General features: G+C 45.2%; 1 protein-coding gene across 5 annotated transcripts in view; it reads left to right on the top strand.

Moving 5' to 3' along the window:
• Positions 1-15,184, top strand: part of LOC122386952 (dymeclin-like) — a 43,439-nt gene extending 28,255 nt beyond the window's left edge. For 4 of the 5 annotated variants that reach the window (XM_043376701.1, XM_043376702.1, XM_043376703.1 and 1 more), the window contains exon 14: positions 14,718-15,061. In XM_043376701.1, the coding sequence (XP_043232636.1) occupies positions 14,718-14,873 (156 nt within the window). In that variant the 3' untranslated portion in view covers positions 14,874-15,061. Of the gene's footprint in view, positions 1-14,717 lie in introns of all 5 variants that reach the window. The other variant, XM_043376705.1, reaches the window with a different exon arrangement.
• Positions 15,185-19,470: the final 4,286 nt, after the last annotated feature.

Genomic DNA, 19,470 nt, shown 5'->3' with positions numbered 1-19,470 from the left:
AAATACATTTTGTGGTAGAAGAATCCATTGCTTAGGGTAATTGTACACATGAACCTCACCATTTCACAGGTTTGGCTCTAATAAGAATTGTCAAGAATCTACTGTGGTCTATCAAGGAAGAATACTCATTCATGTTGCAAAGCAAAACCAATTAGTAAGTCTAATGGTAGGTAATAGGTATAATACAATAAAATAAATTGATGTTAATGGCAACATTCCCTAGGCAAAAGGCAGAATCAAAACAACACAAAACACATTGTTTGGAAACTGGCCTTGAGTCCTGAGATGTGGTCTGAGATACTCTACAAAGAATTTGACACTGAAAATCCAGCTGAAAAGGAAGGTGTTAGGTAGCCCTGAGCCTAACTTTGGTCCCAAAATGAAATGAAAATGAATTAAACTGGCAGTTTGTCTTATCGTTACAAGAAAACACAACATGCAGACGAAATGAGTACAAAGTGGCGCAATATGATCAGCTGATCAAGTAACCAAGGATTAACTTTTAAGATCCTCTGTCCCCTAAAAAAAAATGTAAGCTGATGACGTAATATTTATTCATATGCCCTTTTGGTTGAATTACTCAAGAGAAGTGCATTTTCTTGCAGTGAATAACACTCACAGTTTGATTTTATTGAAATTTAATATCGTGTTGGATGATTTTTATCAATAAAATCATTCACGAGGCAGTAGTTTGCAGTCCTAAACCTTTTTTTTGCAGTGTTTTAATAAGCTGGTTAAAAACTGTGTTATGGCGCATCTGTTTCGAAATCCTTTATAACCTTGTGTTTGTTCCCGCGTTTGAGGTGGGAGAGGATATTATATCGTTTTTATACATATTATTTGGTGACTTCTCACGACAAGTGAGTTATTAACACATATTTTTACATGATTCGTATCTTACTCACGAGCCATCAAGCCATGGCGGATAGGAAAAAGCAGATGTTGATCTCGCTTCCTCAGTTAGGAACATGGCCAAATCTGTAGTTTTTTTATATTGTGATTTATGACTAGCTATAGTTCATTTTAGGGTAATGTGGAAAATAAGAACGCTTGTGGTAAATGTGATTGCTGCTCACTGTGCAGTCTTCAGAAACACATTTCAGTAATTCAAGTTCTTTTTTACCTTGCTTTTTTGATGAATGTGTTAATGCTTTTTGTAGGCAATACCTCTTTGATTACAGGTGATATTTTAACAGCTGTAAACTGGAATTGAGTTTCAAAATTGTGGTATTTGTGGGGCCAACTCAGCCAAAATCAGGCTACTGGAGTTTTGGTTGGACAATGGGTGGCTGCTGGGTGAGGCGGTTACTGAAATTGCCAAAATGTGGCATCTCATGTAGGGGTAATCCAGAATCAAGAATGCAGGTTTTTAAGTATGCCGGTAATTTGGCGGTGTTTTTGCTTGGGGCGTGGTAGCATGCCGGTATCCCAGAAAATTTTTGTGGGGCGGGGCGGTGCCGGTAGCAGCCCATTGGGGAAACTTTGCAACTCTACTTTGGATGTCGGCGCCAGCCTTCGTGAAGGAGTTGGCGCCAGAGAATACCTACAAAATACTCATGAATGGTGTCGATGCAAGCTGTCGGCTTTCAGGGAGAAGCAAACGTGGCCGGGGAGCTCGTTAAACCTAAATCCGACGCAGAAACTGCAAGGGTTTCTGCAAGAGCTTGAAAGCAGGTCACCTTTTATCAGCCTCCGGCAGCTGACGGAGCGACGAAAATCGGTATTAGCATATGCCGAAGTATGCCTTTAGCATTAGCGCGAGCGTGCGGTAAAAGCTTTTTGGATTAAACCGCATAATGTTGAAGGCAATTGGACAAAGGTTTCGGCCCATGGGCAAAACATTTTATCAGCGAACTTTTGAAGCATTTCCTGAGACGGAGGAAGGCGCTGGAAAAGAGCTTAACTGATAGAAATCTAACGTGAACCGTGAACTTACGTGTTGCATTAGGTCGCTTTGAACTATTGAACAGATTGTAAATGTTGGTTTTCAATAAGATAATATTTTAAATCCTAATGTAGGTACAGATATATTAATTAATCACCTACATTTATGGCGTCGATTTCATGCCTTTTACAACTGCAATAAATTGACAAAAAACGCATTTCACATTGATCAGTAAAAACTTTATTCATACTGACATGGGTAAAAACCAAGCGCTCACTTCACAGGATGGTATACCTTCCACTCTTCTCTAATATTGAAAACGAACGTTACTCTGGCTTCTCATATGACATAGATTGAAGTAGATGTTCTTGTTTTGATATGAATCCAACTCAGAGCCAGACACAAGGATGGAACACAGTGATTTTGACTTTTGAGTCGGCTTGGTTTATTTTCTTGGTCAGGGAATATGTACATTTTTTAGTTCTTGATATTCGGTCTTGGTTTTTCCACTTCTTTCAAGCATGTAAAATTGTTAAAGAAGCTTAAATATGGAAATTAAACGGCATATGCTAAAATAAATATCACACTTGGCTTGGGCCGGAATGTTTCATTCAGGACCTCGGGCTTTGTTGAATTTTCCGCCCTCGACCTTCGGTCTCGTGCGGAAAACTCAACAAATCCCTCGGTCCTGAATGAAACATTTTACCGGCCCCGTGTGATTACGAGCGAGCGAGCGAAGTGAGTCTTTTCAATATAACGGGAAAATCTCAGTATGAGCGGCCCGGCCCGGCCCGGCCCGGCCCGGCCTGTAACGCTTTTGAGAGGCTTATATCTCAGCAACCGCTGGACCGATTGGCCTGCGGTCTTTTTTGCTGGGTAGCCCCATCCCTTCTACCCTGTAATTGACTACTTTTGACACAACTCAGTGACCGCCGTGGCACGTGCCACGTGAAAAGCCAAGGGTGTTCAAGCAGTTTTGCAAAAGTAATGATTTTGAGAGGCCCATATCTCAGCAGCGGCTTGAGCGATTGTCTTGCGGTCATTTTTATAGGGTAGCTGCATCCCTTCTACCAAAGGTCGGGTACTCTTCATCTATGTGAGTGACCCCCACTGCACGTGCAAAATACAACAATCAGAGGTGCCAAATTTGTTCCCATTTCAGTAACTCGGTAATTACTGGGGCGATTTCGCTGAAACTTGGCATACAGGTAGGCACCCACCAGGCAATGCATTCCCATGTGTTGCGGTTAGGGTGGTACTGCACGTGCGCACGTGCAGGGGGCGTTTCCAGATCTCGAGAACGGCTGGGCCGATTGCGCTCAAATTTGGTACACGGTTGGGGACCGGTTAGTAGGGTGCCGTGCAAAAGTCATTTTGGACCCCGTTTGCACGTGCGCACGTGCAGAGTGCCGCTTCCAGATCTCAGGAACGGCTGGGCCGATTGCGTTCAAATTTGGTACACCGCTAGCGACCGGTTAGAAGGGTGCTTTGCACAAGCCCGTTGAAAGTACCCTCTCGCCCTTCTACACGTGCAGGGCTCACTATCTCGCTCGCTCGTTCTTCGCCGAAAAGGCGTTTTACTGGTATTATATATCGGCAAATATTTTTGGAGCTACAGCAAAGGGTTCGGTTTCAAACATTCCGAATTCGTTGTCAAAACACGTGCATTTGTCTAGTGTACACATAGGCATCAAAACCTTAAATTTTGGCTGGTTCTTATATGCTTTATTGGCATGGAAAATGTGTCAACGAACTTTTGAGACACCCTGTACTGGGGCGACATACAGGTAGGCACCCACCAGGCAATGCATTCCCATGTGTTGCGGTTGGGGTGCTACTGCACGTGCGCACGTGCAGGGGGCGCTTCCAGATCTCGAGAACGGCTGGGCCGATTGCGCTCAAATTTGGTACACAGTTGGGGACCGGTTAGTAGGGTGCCGTGCAAAAGTCAGTTTGGACCCCGTTTGCACGTGCGCACGTGCAGAATGCCGTTACCAGATCTCAGGAACGGCTGGGCCGATTGCGCTCAAATTTGGCACACTGCTAGCGACCGGTTAAAATGGTGCTTTGCACAAGCCCGTTGGAACTACCCTCTCGCCCTTCCGCACGTGCAGGGCTCACTATGTCGCTCGCTCGTTCTTCGCCCAAAAGGCGTTTTACTGGTTTCAGTATAACGGAAAAATCCCAGTATGAGTGGCCCGGCCCGGCCTGTAACGCTTTTGAGAGACTTATATCTCAGCAACCGCTAGACCGATTGGCCTGCAGTCTTTTTTGCTGGGTAGCCCCATCCCTTCTACCCCGTAATTGACTACTTTTGATACATCTCAGTGACCGTCATGGCACGTGCCACGTGAAAAGTCAAGGATGTATAAGCTGTTTTGCAAAAGTAGTGATTTTGAGAAGCTCATATCTCAGCAGCCGCTTGGGCGATTGTCTTGCGGCAATTTTTGTAGGGTAGCTGCATCCCTTCTACCAAAGGTCGGATATGCTTGATCTATGTGAGTGACCCCCACTGCACGTGCAAAATACAAAAAGAAGAGGTGCCAAATTTGTTCCCATTTCAATAACTCGGCAATTACTGGGGCGATTTTGCCGTAACTTGGCATACAGGTAGGCATATTTACGTCTGGACAACGAGTTGCAGGGAAAAGTGCTGATTTTGTTGCAGTTTTAGGAGCTGGTGATTAGGCTGGATTTTTGGGTTACTTTTTCGTTCCGATTCATGTATTTCATAGTGTTTGGCTTTTGAATATTTTAGTTCTTTCAGATAAATATTACTTGCCTTACAACTTTTGTAAAAACGTTTCATTTTTTATAAGCCGACCTTCAGAATCCTAAAAATACATCAGCACTACAATCATTGTAAACAAACAAATGGAGCACCACTTGGACATGGATTAGCAGGGGCGCGGGAACTACTTTCCGACTGGGGGGCACACCATAATAGAGATTAACCTAGGGTATCCCCAAATCTAGTTTTCTCACCGGTTTTAGGCCACTTATTTTTCACCCCTCGGCTTTTTCAACAAAAAAAGAAAACATTTGCAAAAAAAGTGTGGTATTCCGTCTCAAAGCTGTGGGGGCACCGCCCCCACGGCCCCAGAGTTGGGGGGGCAAGCTGCCCCCACTGCCCCCCCCCCCCGGCTCCCGCGCCTATGTGGATTAGGTATTCCTGGATCGGACACTCCGCCGATTTTCCGACCACCCGGCGGCGGCGGCGGATTTCCCGACGGCGAGGGCGCTGGCGCCATTTTAGCATTGCGGGCTATGGGCGGAGCGTGTCTTTTTGTATACTTTTGTCGTTTATTACTTACCTATAACCAGAGCTGGGCGCGTTCCTCGATTTTCGGTAGTGCGTTAGCGTTCCTGCGTTCCTCCGGCCGCGGTTAGTGCGTTCCTGGAATAGCGTTCCTCATTTTTTTTCGTTCGGTGCGTTAGCGTTCCTGCGTTCCTGCGTTCCTCCCTCAAAAATACCGCCGAACCACGCGGCGCGGGCCCAACCAAACACGGGGCGAATCGATCACAGAATACCCAGAATGGCGACGTGGGGCCGAAAAGCAACTCGACATCTCTTTTCCGAATCGAATATCTGAAATACGTTTTACGAACATCATCCGTAGGGTTTTCAACAAAAATACGACCTGCTTAAAAACAATAGTTAAGTTATAAGATGTAGGTATCTTAGTAAAAGTTATCATATTTATTTTACACATTTAATGCCTGAAACTGAACCGAATAGTAAACATCACCACTAAAAATCTTTACACATTTAATGCCTGAAATCGAATCGAATAGTAAACATCACCACTAAATCTAAGCAAGCCTTCTTCGATTCGACCGACAAGTGGCGCCTCTACCGGCAAACACACGTACTCGAGATTCAAACATTTGACACAGAGGTCATTGGCAGCAATATAATTTTTCGGGTGGTTCCGCAAGAACGCAGGAACGCTTCAAAATTTCGGGTGGTGCGTTCCTCTTACTTGCGTTCCTTTGAAAAACCTTGCGTTCCTGCGTTCTTGCGTTCCTAAAAAGGGCGGTGCGTACGTACGGAAGAACGCAGGAACGCACTAAAGGAACGCACTTGCCCAGCTCTGCCTATAACCGATTTTGATGAAAATTTTTGTGAACCTGGTAGAACAGGAATTGAGGAATGTCATGGAAATATTCTTTTCCCAGTTTTGATTTAAGAAGTTGCTTAAATTCTGCTGACAAGTGAGGGTTCGTGATTACAGCCGAAGAGCCAATGTTAGAATAAAGTTAAGTTTTATGCGATAACATGAAAATAAGTTGATATTTGTATTAAATCATCAATAGGAAGTTGTTTGACTGCCGAGGAACGATGATATTTGATGATAAATTGCATCGGCAAGTCAAGAATACCGGCTCAGTTTATGGGCATCAGGTAATGATTCCGTATGTGATAGTGACTAAATGGAGCCATAATATTCATAAGAAAGGACTAAAAATTATGTTTAAAGTGTCTGAAATTGTGTGTTATGAGCTAAAGTTCGCTAATTTCGCCCTCCATTACCGCGTTTTTAGCACGCAAGCCGGTGCGGCGGCCGCCGGCGCACTCGCCGCCGATGTTTCGGAGCTCCGCCACCAGGGCGGCCGCTTGGTCGCCGGCGCTAGTGTTGGGGAATAGGGAGTGTCCTATCCGACCAGGAATACTTCATCCATGACTTGGATCTGTTCCAAGGCGCTTTTTAATTATCTGGTGGTTTCCGTACTCTTGTACGTCGTTTTGTTGGATGTTTTGAATCATCCAACCATTTTGACTTATTACGGAGCGAGCGAAGCGAGCGTAGTCTTTCCTTAGATTAACGGAAATTTCTGAGTATGAGCGGCCGGCCGGCCGTGCGGACGCTTTTGCGAGGCTTATATCTCAGCAACCACTAGACCGATTTACATGCGGTAAATTTTGTAGGGTAGATTCATTCCTTCTACCAAGTATTGGACTATCCCCGATGCATGTGGGTGACCCCTTATGCACGTGCCACGTGCAAAACGAAGAGGTGTCACTTTTGTAATTGTTGCAATATCTCGGTAACTACTTGGCCGATTGCGCTCAAAGTTGGCATGTAGGTAGGTACCCACTAGGCAATGCATATCCATGTGCCAGAGTTGGGGTGCTGCTGCACGTGAGCACGTGCAGGGGTCGTTTCCAGATCTCGAGAACGGCTCGACCGATTGCGCTCAAATTTGGTACACAGTTAGGGACCGTTAAGTAGGGTGCCGTGCACAAGTCAGTTGGGACCCATTTTGCACGTGCGCACGTGCAGGGTGCCGCTTCCAGATCTCGAGAACGGCTGGGCCGATTGCGCTCAAATTTGGCACATCGCTAGAGACCGGTTAGTAGGGTGCAGTGCACAAGTCAGTTGGGGTAGCCCCTTCGAAATTTCGCACGTGCAAGGTTCACCCTCTCGCTCGCTCCGTTAGTCGCCCCAAAAGGCGTTATACTGGTATCATATTTAACCCTCGCATGTGTAGGGGGGGGGGTCGGATGGACCCCCCCCATGGTTTTTCGCGAATAACTCGCGTAAAAAGCGACCGATCGCGACGAAACTTTCAGTACCCTCGCATTGATCAATTTTACACCTACCCTGAAAATTTCATGACCCTGACCCAAATGACCTTTGACCTGTGACCTCTTTTCCGAGACCATGTTTGGCCGGAATCGCGATTTCGCGTATGTCGGCTCGCACTAGCCGCGTGTTTGCAAGCTTTTCGTGGTTTCAAACGTTCAAACATGTGATTTGATGTTACTCCCGTGTGTGTCAAGGTCACCTGAAGGTCAGGTCAGGTCATTGACCTTTGGTGACCTCGGGTGACCTCGGGTCACTTTTTCGAGTTTTACATGTTTCTAGGCTAGTTTTTGGAGCTGAATTCGAATTTAGCAACCATTTGAACATTTACGAAGTAGTTTTGGTGACTTTGTAACATGTTACGAAGCTGTCAGAGGCGGTTGACACGTACTACGAATACCCGTCACGACACCTACTGGTTGACCTGACCTGACCTGACCCGACCTGGTCTAAATGCTTCAAGACATCATCTGTGATCAAAACTAACACGATATTCGTGATCAGCACCCCGAAAAACCCCTTAGGGGAAGTTGGGGCAATGCCGGAGTTGGGGCAAAGCCGAAATTCGAGATATTTCGAAAACCGTAAGACATGGATGCCACCTGTCAGTGATGCTCTGAAGCTTAAGTGACTACAATTATCGCATGTTTGTTACGAGTCGTCATTCGGAATACTTCGACTGTGAGGGCGCCAAGAGCGTTTTCAAGGTACGTTTCCCTTGTACTACATGCGCCTTTGAAGCTGCATTTTTTACTCATTATGCTACCGTTTGTCTGGCCAATTCGGTCAAGTAATCTTTAGCATGTCTTTGCATAAGTGTGCTGCCTATTTGAAATTTATACAGCACGTTGAAAAGTTATGGGCCTGCAAATGAAAGTATGGCTGGCTGGGGTAATGCCGAAAACGTGCGATTACGCACGTGTTAAAAGCACGCTACGTGGACTTTACTGCTGTAGAATAGCAACGCGTATTTTTAGTCACACAAATTACACTTTCAACCGACACAACGGCCTGTTACCTATAAGGAATGATTTACCTGGCATTTTCTTATTATATCACACAATTATAACTTCCAGTGTGCACCGCGTCCTCAAGCTCTTGAAACGTGTGTCAGCTTTGATGAATTCTGGATAAAGTTTGAGATAAAATGGCAAAACATCAATGTCGGCATTCCCCGTAGATCATTTCTCCCATTTTCGGCTTTCCCCGCAGTCCGGGGCAACGCCGAAAAAGTCACTTCTTTGATATTTTTAGTTTATGCGCTTAACGGTATGCGAATTCATCAAATGCGCCTGGTATGTTTGAAAGGCAAAAGACTGGCCTCTCGAATGACGCCAACAAGAATAGCGTATGTTGTCTACCTTGCGTGCTACGGGCGTCAGAAAAAAAGTCTTCGGCGTTCCCCCAACTTCCCCTAGCATCCACACTTTACGACTTTCTAACAGGTCCCGATTTTCCCGACTTTGGGTCATTGACCTGACCTGGAAGGTCAACCAATGACCTAGGACCTTAAAATTGGGTATCATCGGCTTCCTCTCGTCACGGGCAACACGCTCGTTTTTTTCCGCGAAGCTCTAGCTCGATCAGGGGCCAAACGGCAAGGGGGGGTCCAACCGACCCCCCCCCCCCCCCTACACATTAGAAGCTGGAAAACGCCGCACACATGCGAGGGTTAAGAAGCATGCGACTGAATACAATCCGAAGTATCCAGGAGGCTGACAGAGGTCCTGACTCCTGAGCAATATCAATATCAAGTTGAACTTGAAGTTATGAAATTTTGGTTGATAAACGCAATTTAAACGGGCTCACATATCAGCAAGAAAAAGTAAAATTAAAAGAGCTTATGGGCCGAAAACAAGCTATAATATTGCAGATCTTGGAGCAATACTGAAGAGCGCGCTGAACAGGATCATGCCAGAAAATGTTGACTGATCAGCGCACTGCGCATATTGATGTATTGGTATGAATATTGAATGATTGATAACTTACAACAGCAAGATAAATTAGTGCTATCAAGTTAAAAATCTAGAATGAATGGACTTTGGCAGCTTTACTATGCTTAGATGCTATACAGATTGTAATGTGCATCAGGCACTCAGTGTCTGGCAAATGAAATATGCCATCATTCGATTGCTACTGGAGGAGAAAGCTTGGATCACTAAATCCACTTTATGTTGATTTTAATGTTAATCATTACTGTTTTTCTCGTAAAAAAGATTGTTATAAAATTGTCAATGTGACAATCCATGCAACGATGTGATCATATAATGTGTTCATAGTCATTCGTGATAGTGATTGTTGGTCCAATATACAATGGCAAAACTCTCAGTCTCAGCGTTTCTTCCTGTGGATGGCCAGTAGTGACTCAGAGCTTAGAAGTATTAGTTTTCTTCACAGGGCTGGGATAAAAAGTACTGAGGGTAATCTTCCACCAAGGAACTCTACTTTGACATGGTATGAGATGTAGGCACAAGTAGGTAGGTGCTTAGTTCCTATATAGTCAGCAGTTGTGTAGGCTTAGTCGGGTTAGCTTAGATTAGGTTATGTTAGTTTTTAATTTGCCAAGTGTCCATAAAAATGTGACCTGAGCAATGAGCATACCTGAATAACCTGACAGCTGACCTAACCTCAATCATCACACATATTTGCAGCCTACCCAAGACCTGCATAGCAGAAGCACCCAGTTATAGGTAGGTACTCACCCTAACTCAATCTTACCTGCTAACCTTCAACTTGCCAATAGTTAGCTCACCTTGCCAAGCTGCATCCAGGGAAACAGTCAACTGAGGAACTGGCTCATTGGGTGGCTGGTGTGAGTCTGTGCATTAACCCTCGCCCGCACATGCCATTTTCCCATCCTAGAACGCACATGGGGGGGGGGGGGTGGTTGCCACCCCCCCGCGCCATTTCGTTCCTGTTGGAGATAGAGCTTAGCAGTAAAGACCAAAAAGATTCTTTGGGAAGAGACGAATCCAATGATACCCAGTTTTACCTTCTCAGGTCAGTCATTGACCTTCCAGGTCAGGTCAAACTAAAAAATGTTGCTGTTTTGGGTCACCGTTGGATATCAAGTGCGCTGCTTATCAAATACCGATGACGATGCTGTTTTCTGGTGCCAAGCCAGCTAGAACCTCTTTGTCGCACTATCCGACCAGAATTTTGCTGCTGAGGTCATTTCAGGTCAAGTTAGGTCAAGGTCAATTGTATGTGTTTGTATGTCTGTGTGTGTCTGTGTGTATACTGATGTGTGCACCGATTGTTTTTGGGTCCATATCACATGAAATCATGTTCTGAGAAGCTTTTACCAAAAATGCAGTCAAAAAACTTCACAAAAAGTAAATTCAGCTTGCCTAAAACGCAATTATCTTAGATGACCTAGGTTGACCTTGACCCTGACCTTGACCCCTGTACATCGTCGAACAACATGTTCCATGATAGGTGGGAGGTAAGACTGGTAAAAAATGCCGAAATCAGGGTGTCAAAAGCTCACAAGGCCCATGGCAAACGCAAGATGTTGAGAATTGGCCATTTGGGTCATGACATGACCTGAAAAACAAGGTCATATCTCCGAAACCAAAAATCACAGAAACTTGAAATTTTCAGTGGACATCAAGAAAGGATAGACGAGCAGCTATACGAAAAATCAGCCTTCTAGCTGTAAAAATGTTGAGTGCAGAGCAGAAAGACTGCCTGGGGGGGGGGGGGTGGCAACCACCCCCCCCCCCCCCCATGTGCGGGCGAGGGTTAAAAGTGTTTCTTCTCTGAAGCTGCTCTGCACTGCTGTATGTCATGTTAGATGCTCAGAAAATGTGGGAAATGATTACTAAGCTACTACTTAAGTGCTTTGTTAATGCTTGAGACATGAACAAGTACAGATCCTGCAGGGTACAGCTATGAGTTAGGTGCTAGGTGAGTATGTTATGTGAAGGTGCTGTTCCCTGTTTGACCAAAGTAAGTATACAAATAAGCACAGGGTCACAGTTATATTCAATCTCCACATAAACACAACAAAAACGGCCATATTGCCTCACTCCGAACACACCACAAAGAACTTAAGCCTTTGCAGGCACAAAAATGCTTTGATTTACAGGACAGGTATACAATATAGGTATCCTCTGTCCTTGGGGATCTTGCTGCCAAGTTGAGGTACGATGACTGAACTTCAGGATTGATCAACCTTTTCTTCTTAGCCACTGCTTATATACGAGAAAGACCAAATGCTTGTTTGTAAACTGCCTTGAAAATTTACTGATCCACCTTCAATTCTGACATGAAGGCACAAATAAATAGTTCCCTCTCCTTTTGGAATACACAAAGCAAAATATTTAATAACTTCCAGTGGAGGCCATATAACCAATTACACTGACGCTTATTCGCTTCATATTTTGTAACAAACGCGCTAAAACTGCAATATAACAGCACTATATGCTTCTTGACAAAATGCAAAAGTAGTAAAAATTTAGCCCTGATGGCATTCATTCTTGGTGGAAACGTAATAACAAAATATTTTGTAGTAACTATTAAATTTCGGCCGAAAACAGTGTACGGTTTAAGAAAGAATCATTCCAGTGACGGTCCATTCTTGCGGTCCTGAAATCGCCACTATTTCCGGCCTCTCCAACGCAACTCGTTGTCCAGACGTAAATATGCTACAGGTAGGCACCCACCAGGCAATGTATTCCCATGTGTTACGGTTAGGGTGCTACTGCACGTGCGCACGTGAAGGGGGCGCTTCCAGATCTCGAGAACGGCTGGGCCGATTGCGCTCGAATTTGGTACACGGTTGGGGACCAGTTAGTAGGGTGCCGTGCAAAAGTCAGTTTGGACCCCGTTTGCACGTGCGCACGTGCGGAATGCCGCTTCCAGATCTAAGGAACGGCTGGGCCGATTGCGATCAAATTTGGCACACCGCTAGCGACCGGTTAGAAGGGTGCTTTGCACAAGCCCGTTGGAAGTATCCTCTCGCCCTTCTGCACGTGCAGCGCTCGCTATCTCGCTCGCTCGTCCTTCGCCCAAAAGGCATTTTACTGGTCACTAACTTTCAACACATATTGGGAACATGATTATAATGTGAGTAGGTATATTCTGATGTACAATAATCGCAAGCCATTTAAAAAAGAAACCTATTCAGAGCTTGCGTGAACATATATGCAAAAATAACGTCACAAATAATTTATTTATCCCTTTTTTACAAACAGCTTTAGGTGTAACTAATAAAATATTAAAAGGTAAAAAGAAAATGTTATTCGATGTCAAACCAATTTCTCCCAAGATACCTCATACAATTTCACGTCCAAAACAGTTTTGGAATTGGCACTATAAACATACAAGGGGCGATAGATGGGTCCCCTCTCCAGTCAATCGCGGCTCGTGTGTGAACCGCTCCAGAACTACTCGATAAGCGCGTAGAACTATGGGATGGTGCCTTTTACCCTTGTCAACTCGCCCTTACCGATGGGCGATGAGTGCCACTTTCCTCGCATAAAGGTGGCTATATTAACCCGTCTGTCGGGTCACCCTTTCCAATAAGTGTCACTTAGCAGTAAAGGGGAGCAGGCTATACGAACCGGGCTATTACAAGCGTTATACAGCGCTTATATCTGCCTGACATACATATCAACAGTTCCCAGCAAGATCATTCTTAGTGCTGTTTCTAAAATGTAACCCTCGCCTGTGTGCGGGGTTTTACAGCGTCTAACGTGTGTGGGGAGTGGTCGGTTGGACCCCCTGCCTTTCGGCCCCTGATCGAGCTAGAGCTTTGCGGAAAAAGCGAGCGTGTTGCCCGTGACAAGAGGAAGCGGATGATATTCAATTTTAAGACCCTAGGTCATTGGTTGACCTTCCAGGTCAGGTCAATGACCCAAAAGTCTGAACTACGGGGCCTGCTAGAAAATCGTAAAGTGAAGCTTTCGTTGGGTTTTCGGGGCGCTAATAACGAATTTCATGTTAGTTTTGATCACAGATGATGTTTTCATCCAGTTAGGCCAGGCTGGGTCAGGTTAGGTCAGGTCAACCAGTAGGCGTCTTACAGCCTATCCATAGTAGGTGTCAACCACCACTGAATGCTTCGTAACATATTGCGAAGGCACTGAAACTACTTCTCAAATGTTCGAATGGTAGCTTAATTCGAAATCAGCCCCAAAAACTAGCCTAGAAACATGTAAAACTCGAAAAAGTGAACCAAGGTCATCAAAGGTCAGTGACCTGACCTGACCTTCACGTGACCTTGACACCCACCATAGTGCATGGGACCAACATCATTTCACATGTTTGAACGTTTAAAAAAAAAGACTGCAAACGTGCGGATAATATGAGCCGACATACGCCGAATCGCGATTTCGGCCAAAGGTGGTCTCGAGAAATAGGTCAAAGGTTATAGGGGTCAGGGTCATGAAATTTACATTGTATGCGTAAAATTGATCAACTCGAGGGTACTGAAAGTTTCGTCGCGATCGGCCGCTTTTTGCATATGTTATTCGCGAAAAGCCGAGGGGGTCCATCCGACCCCCTCCCCCCGACAAGTGCGAGCCTGCGAGGGTTAACGGAAGAAGCAAGCAACTTTTGAAGCGGCTGTGAAGCATTATCACTCAGGGCGTTCTTGCGCTCCATATTACAGCACAGGAAGCAGCTAGTGGTACGGATATTTTTTGCACCCTACGCGTCTCGTCGAGCTGAGTCGACTGATATAAAATCTAAATTTCGATAAATTTGACACTGTCGGTGCTGCGCGAACCTTCGACTTACTTTATTCCCGGACAGTAGCAGCCGGTAGGGTGCGCCGGGTTGCTGCTGCTCGGTCCGACGTTTTCATTCCCCTGTACCCGGACCGCCGCCGCGCGGGAGGTGCGGCATTTACTGCGGCGAGCGGGTTCAACGTGCTGCCTGCCGCCCGGACCGACCACGCGGCGGCTACTGTGCCGGTGACCGAGCCGTCGCCTGGCGGGGGTCCGGCTGGCGGGGCTGGACCTATGCTGTCGCCTGGCAGAGGTGCATGCTGCATAGCGCCGGGCTGGCTCCGTCACCTCGGCTCCGGTGCGGGCTTGTCGGCCGACGGCCGGAGTGCAGCTGTATGATGGCGATGTGTGTGTGGGCGTGATAAAATGCTTGCGACACATCTTTTTTTACGCTGTGACTGGGGAATTCAGGCCTTCTTTATAGTGTTTTTTGAACGTTATATACGTTTTCAGGAACACGAAAATTGTTTTATTTTATTGACGGCTGCCAATATTTTTTTTTTTTTGCAGAAATTCCCGGAGCTGAAATTCAAGTATGTGGAGGAGAACGAGCCGGAGGACTTTTTCATTCCGTACGTTTGGTCGCTGGTGGTGAGCGGCGGCGACCTGCACTGGAGCACGGCGGCCGCCGGCTGCCTGCTGGCCACCGACGCCGCGCCCTCCTGAGCCGGCCAGCAGCCGCAGCTGCTACTTACTTGTTGACGTTTATATGCCCCGAATAGACTATAAATGGTGGGACGCGGCGCATCGGTGCTGTGAATGCCTTGTCGGGTATCGCTGGTGATCAATATCACAACTTTGTTTTTAAATTGTCTGTCATATGCAAAATATTATATGCCTGTGAAGAACATGAAGTCAGTGGGCTTATGATTATTGCAAGGTTTAGGATGGAGTTTACGAAGGATTTACTAGCAGTACTTGGCCTTATAGTAAGGACATGACTTGAAAAATACACTATTAGTTTGTACGATAACTTACTAACAGCTCTTGCCCGTTGGGTAGATTTTTCCCTCCTGCAGTTTTGGGACACCGTATAATTCCAAGTTCCAAAACCGCTACTATAAACACAGTGCAAATACCGATACGAAGTCATAGCTAATGGCGGGTCTAGAGAAGTGGTCCGAGAAGCGAGACGTTACGGGAGATGGCCATACTGGAAAGGTTACAAAATAAAATTATTTGCCAATGGGTTTTGCCATAGACATGAGGTTTTGCCTTGTAGTGTTTTGCCTTGCGATTTAAAACGGACTTTTGTCATAAGAGTGATAAGCTTTTTTTTGCACTACGAAATCTCGCTGGCTTCGGGCGTCCTTAATTCCTCCCGTTTCCCCTTCCCATGGAACCGCCATGGCATGAAGTTACACCGCCAAATCTGGTGAATACCTACTGGTTCCACTTAAAAAAAAAAAACATAAGGAACTGATTTCTGTGTCCTATGGGGTGGGAGGTTTATATAGCCTTGGGTGAGAACATCATTGCGCACCCCGTTCCATCGCTTCCATCCTCAGGATACAGAAATCCTTCTCCTCCACGCCGCAACCCCCACTCCGGGCTGGACAGGCACCCTTATCTCTTGCGGGCTGCTCCCTTGGAGCGGCACCGCTGCTCCCGAGGGAGCGCACCCCGTAGCCGGGTGCAGAGAGTGCTTGGGGGCTGGTCGGCCTGTCCTTTCGGACGGGCTCAGCCCCGGCGACTCTCTAGGGTGTCTGCCCAAACCAATGTCTCCCCCTAATTCCTATCATCCTTCCGGCTCTGAAATGGTCTCTTCAGATTGCAAGGGCCTAACCCAACAAAACAACAAAACAACATCATTGCGTATAGTCTTGGCGCTCAAGATTACTTTACTACTCAGGTTGGTTCACTAGGGAAATAAAGGCGCCGTAGCTACGTCACGGATTTGGTAGCAATCTGGTAGCAATTTTTGCAGACATCAATGGCGCACGTGTTGTTTGATCGTCGCCAATACTATTTTACTGCACTATTTTGTTATTTCACTGCAATGTATTGTACATTACATTTGAAAATTAAAATAAAGAAATATTCGTAACCCAGCAAGTCAGTTATACTTTGAAGCAGCACTCTGTCAGCATTGAGCCTTCAGAATGTGTGATTTGATAGACTTTCCCACATTTTCTACTCTTGTGGAAAACTTTCTTAGTGATCAAAAATGTATGCACATATGAATAATTAGAACTTCATTTTCAAAGTTTTATAGAAATAATATTTCACATTACATTATCATAAGGCTACCTGTCCATTTCGTCCAACCAATTAAATATTCATCCAGCAGAAGGCAGGTACCTCTGAGAAGGTACTGATATCTCTTATCTACCCCAATATTTCAGGAAAATGACAGAGACTGAGAAGCTATTAAAACTTCAGCGTATGAAAGGGATGTTATGGCTTATGCACATTGAAAAACATCAGATAATGCTTTAGAACCATCTCATTCACCAGCACACATCAATCCGGCTCCTGGCTTCTGCCAAGGAAACATTCCAAAATAATGCATTATTTTATTTCATTGACCACCTTGCAAAAGACAAACAGCAAACACATCACCACCAAAAACAAAAATAGTCAACAGGTAGGTACCAGCTGATCTAGCCGTGCTGTGTCATGTGCCTTTGAAAAACTTGAGCAGTCAGGGTTGAATAAACACCCCAAACTTAGCCATTCATGCATGAACAAGTGCAAATTCTGGTCGAGCATTTTAATAAAAATGAAACTAACAGCATTTTAGGTTACAATTATAAAAAAAGACAATTACAAAAAAACAGCAGAGCTTACTCTACAAGGCATAACCATTAATTTTATAACTGACATCCAAATTCGCATCTCCGAAGTTTAACCCACCTACCAGCCACCTGCACATTTCTGCGCACATGTGCTGCGCAGTGTGCACAGTCACTACACATTACACAATTATGAGAATTAAAATAGTTTTAAACAATCGAGCAAGTCAGGACTGGTATGCAGATTCACAAGTTCTCTCAACATCTTCAATTACCAACAATCAAGAGCACCTTGTGATCTCAGTAACTCCGCAGATTCATCTTCTGTTTTCCATTTTCAGTTTTCATTTGAAATATGAGTTCCATCTCGGAGACACATGTTGCATCATTATGTTTAAACAATTATTATGCTTGAACTATTGGTTTTTCATGTGAACTTTACTTCAAAAGTTGATTTAATAATTTGCATTTTGCATAATGCTACGATCACGGCGCACCAAATCACAGATAACTTGATAATAACCAGAGCTGGGCGCGTTCCTCGATTTTCGGTAGTGCGTTAGCGTTCCTGCGTTCCTCCGGCCGCGGTTAGTGCGTTCCTGGAATAGCGTTCCTCATTTTTTTTCGTTCGGTGCGTTAGCGTTCCTGCGTTCCTGCGTTCCTCCCTCAAAAATACCGCCGAACCACGCGGCGCGGGCCCAACCAAACACGGGGCGAATCGATCACAGAATACCCAGAATGGCGACGTGGGGCCGAAAAGCAACTCGACATCTCTTTTCCGAATCGAATATCTGAAATACGTTTTACGAACATCATCCGTAGGGTTTTCAACAAAAATACGACCTGCTTAAAAACAATAGTTAAGTTATAAGATGTAGGTATCTTAGTAAAAGTTATCATATTTATTTTACACATTTAATGCCTGAAACTGAACCGAATAGTAAACATCACCACTAAAAATCTTTACACATTTAATGCCTGAAATCGAATCGAATAGTAAACATCACCACTAAATCTAAGCAAGCCTTCTTCGATTCGACCGACAAGTGGCGCCTCTACCGGCAAACACACGTACTCGAGATTCAAACATTTGACACAGAGGTCATTGGCAGCAATATAATTTTTCGGGTGGTTCCGCAAGAACGCAGGAACGCTTCAAAATTTCGGGTTGTGCGTTCCTCTTACTTGCGTTCCTTTGAAAAACCTTGCGTTCCTGCGTTCTTGCGTTCCTAAAAAGGGCGGTGCGTACGTACGGAAGAACGCAGGAACGCACTAAAGGAACGCACTTGCCCAGCTCTGATAATAACCAAGCAAAAGCCACATTCTTCAGCAAACTATGAGTGCTATCTGATCCATGCTGCGTTGAAATAATTAAAAATCGCCAAAAACAGTCAAAATATGACAATTACATTAGTGTAAACTTCACAAAACTCTGATTTGTGAGGCAATGCGCAACAGAAATGCGAGGGAATATGGTAGTAATCTGGTAGCAATTATGAAGGATTTCCCCTGTCGCTGATAAAAAAACACACGAGACAAATTTTTTAACGCAGAGGAAATCCTTCATTATGAGTTGCAGGGACCATTTGATTGGCCCATTTTAGATAAATATAGGCCGAATGTTTCGATTTCAACCCCATTTATCGTAATGAGACGAATCCATTGGCTTAGTGGTACGTCTTTTGAACACATATAGGCCTTGGATTTCTCCTTAGCCCGCCTGAAACACACCATGCTTTGCATGTATTGCTATGGGTGAAGGAAAATTCATGCGCCGTGATGACGTCACGGTAAAGGAATTCTGAAGCTCGTGAACGGGGGCTGTTGGCGCTAGCTAGCCTCGGCGAATTTCCTGGTTTCGGTTCTCTGGGCAAGGGCAAGCCACGCCATGTGTGGATCGCCCATGATCGTAAATACAATACAATACGGTTCTCTGGGCAAGCCACGCCATGTGCGGATCGCCCATGATCGTAAATACAATACAATACAATACAATGCAAGGTGGAAGCAAGTAAAACGTCACTCAAGACGTCACTAACGCATTGGCCAATCGGTATTGGTTACTGTCGCCGCGGCGGGTTGTCAATGAACCGTTGCCGCTGTTCACGAACAGGGGCTTGTGCCTGCCCGTAAAGAACGATCCTAACCAAAGGGCCCTGTTTCACCGGTGATAGCAGCAAGCTGCTATCACGTTTCGCGAGCTGACGTCATGTCGTGACGCCATACTGTTGTCGTAATGGGCAGTTCCGGCGCACGATTGCCGCGACCTTGGCCGCGGCATTAAGTGACGTATGAGCCTTTAAAAGTACGAGTTTACGCAGTCATGATAGTATATTTATTTTCAATATATATTTTTTTTAATATGATGTATTTAAAAAAAGTTGGTTTTAAGGAAAATTTGGACGTAAACTTCGAACATTTAGTTGATGACGTAAAACAATATTGCGGCAATCGTGCGCCAGAATTATCCCTTACGTCAGCAGTATGACGTCATCACATTACGTCAGCTCGCGCAATTTGATAGTGGC

Source organism: Amphibalanus amphitrite, unplaced genomic scaffold (genome assembly GCF_019059575.1).
Source record: "Amphibalanus amphitrite isolate SeventyFive unplaced genomic scaffold, NRLGWU_Aamphi_draft 000268F_arrow, whole genome shotgun sequence".
NCBI lineage: Eukaryota > Metazoa > Arthropoda > Thecostraca > Balanomorpha > Balanidae > Amphibalanus > Amphibalanus amphitrite.
This window is presented reverse-complemented; position numbering and strand designations above follow the sequence as displayed.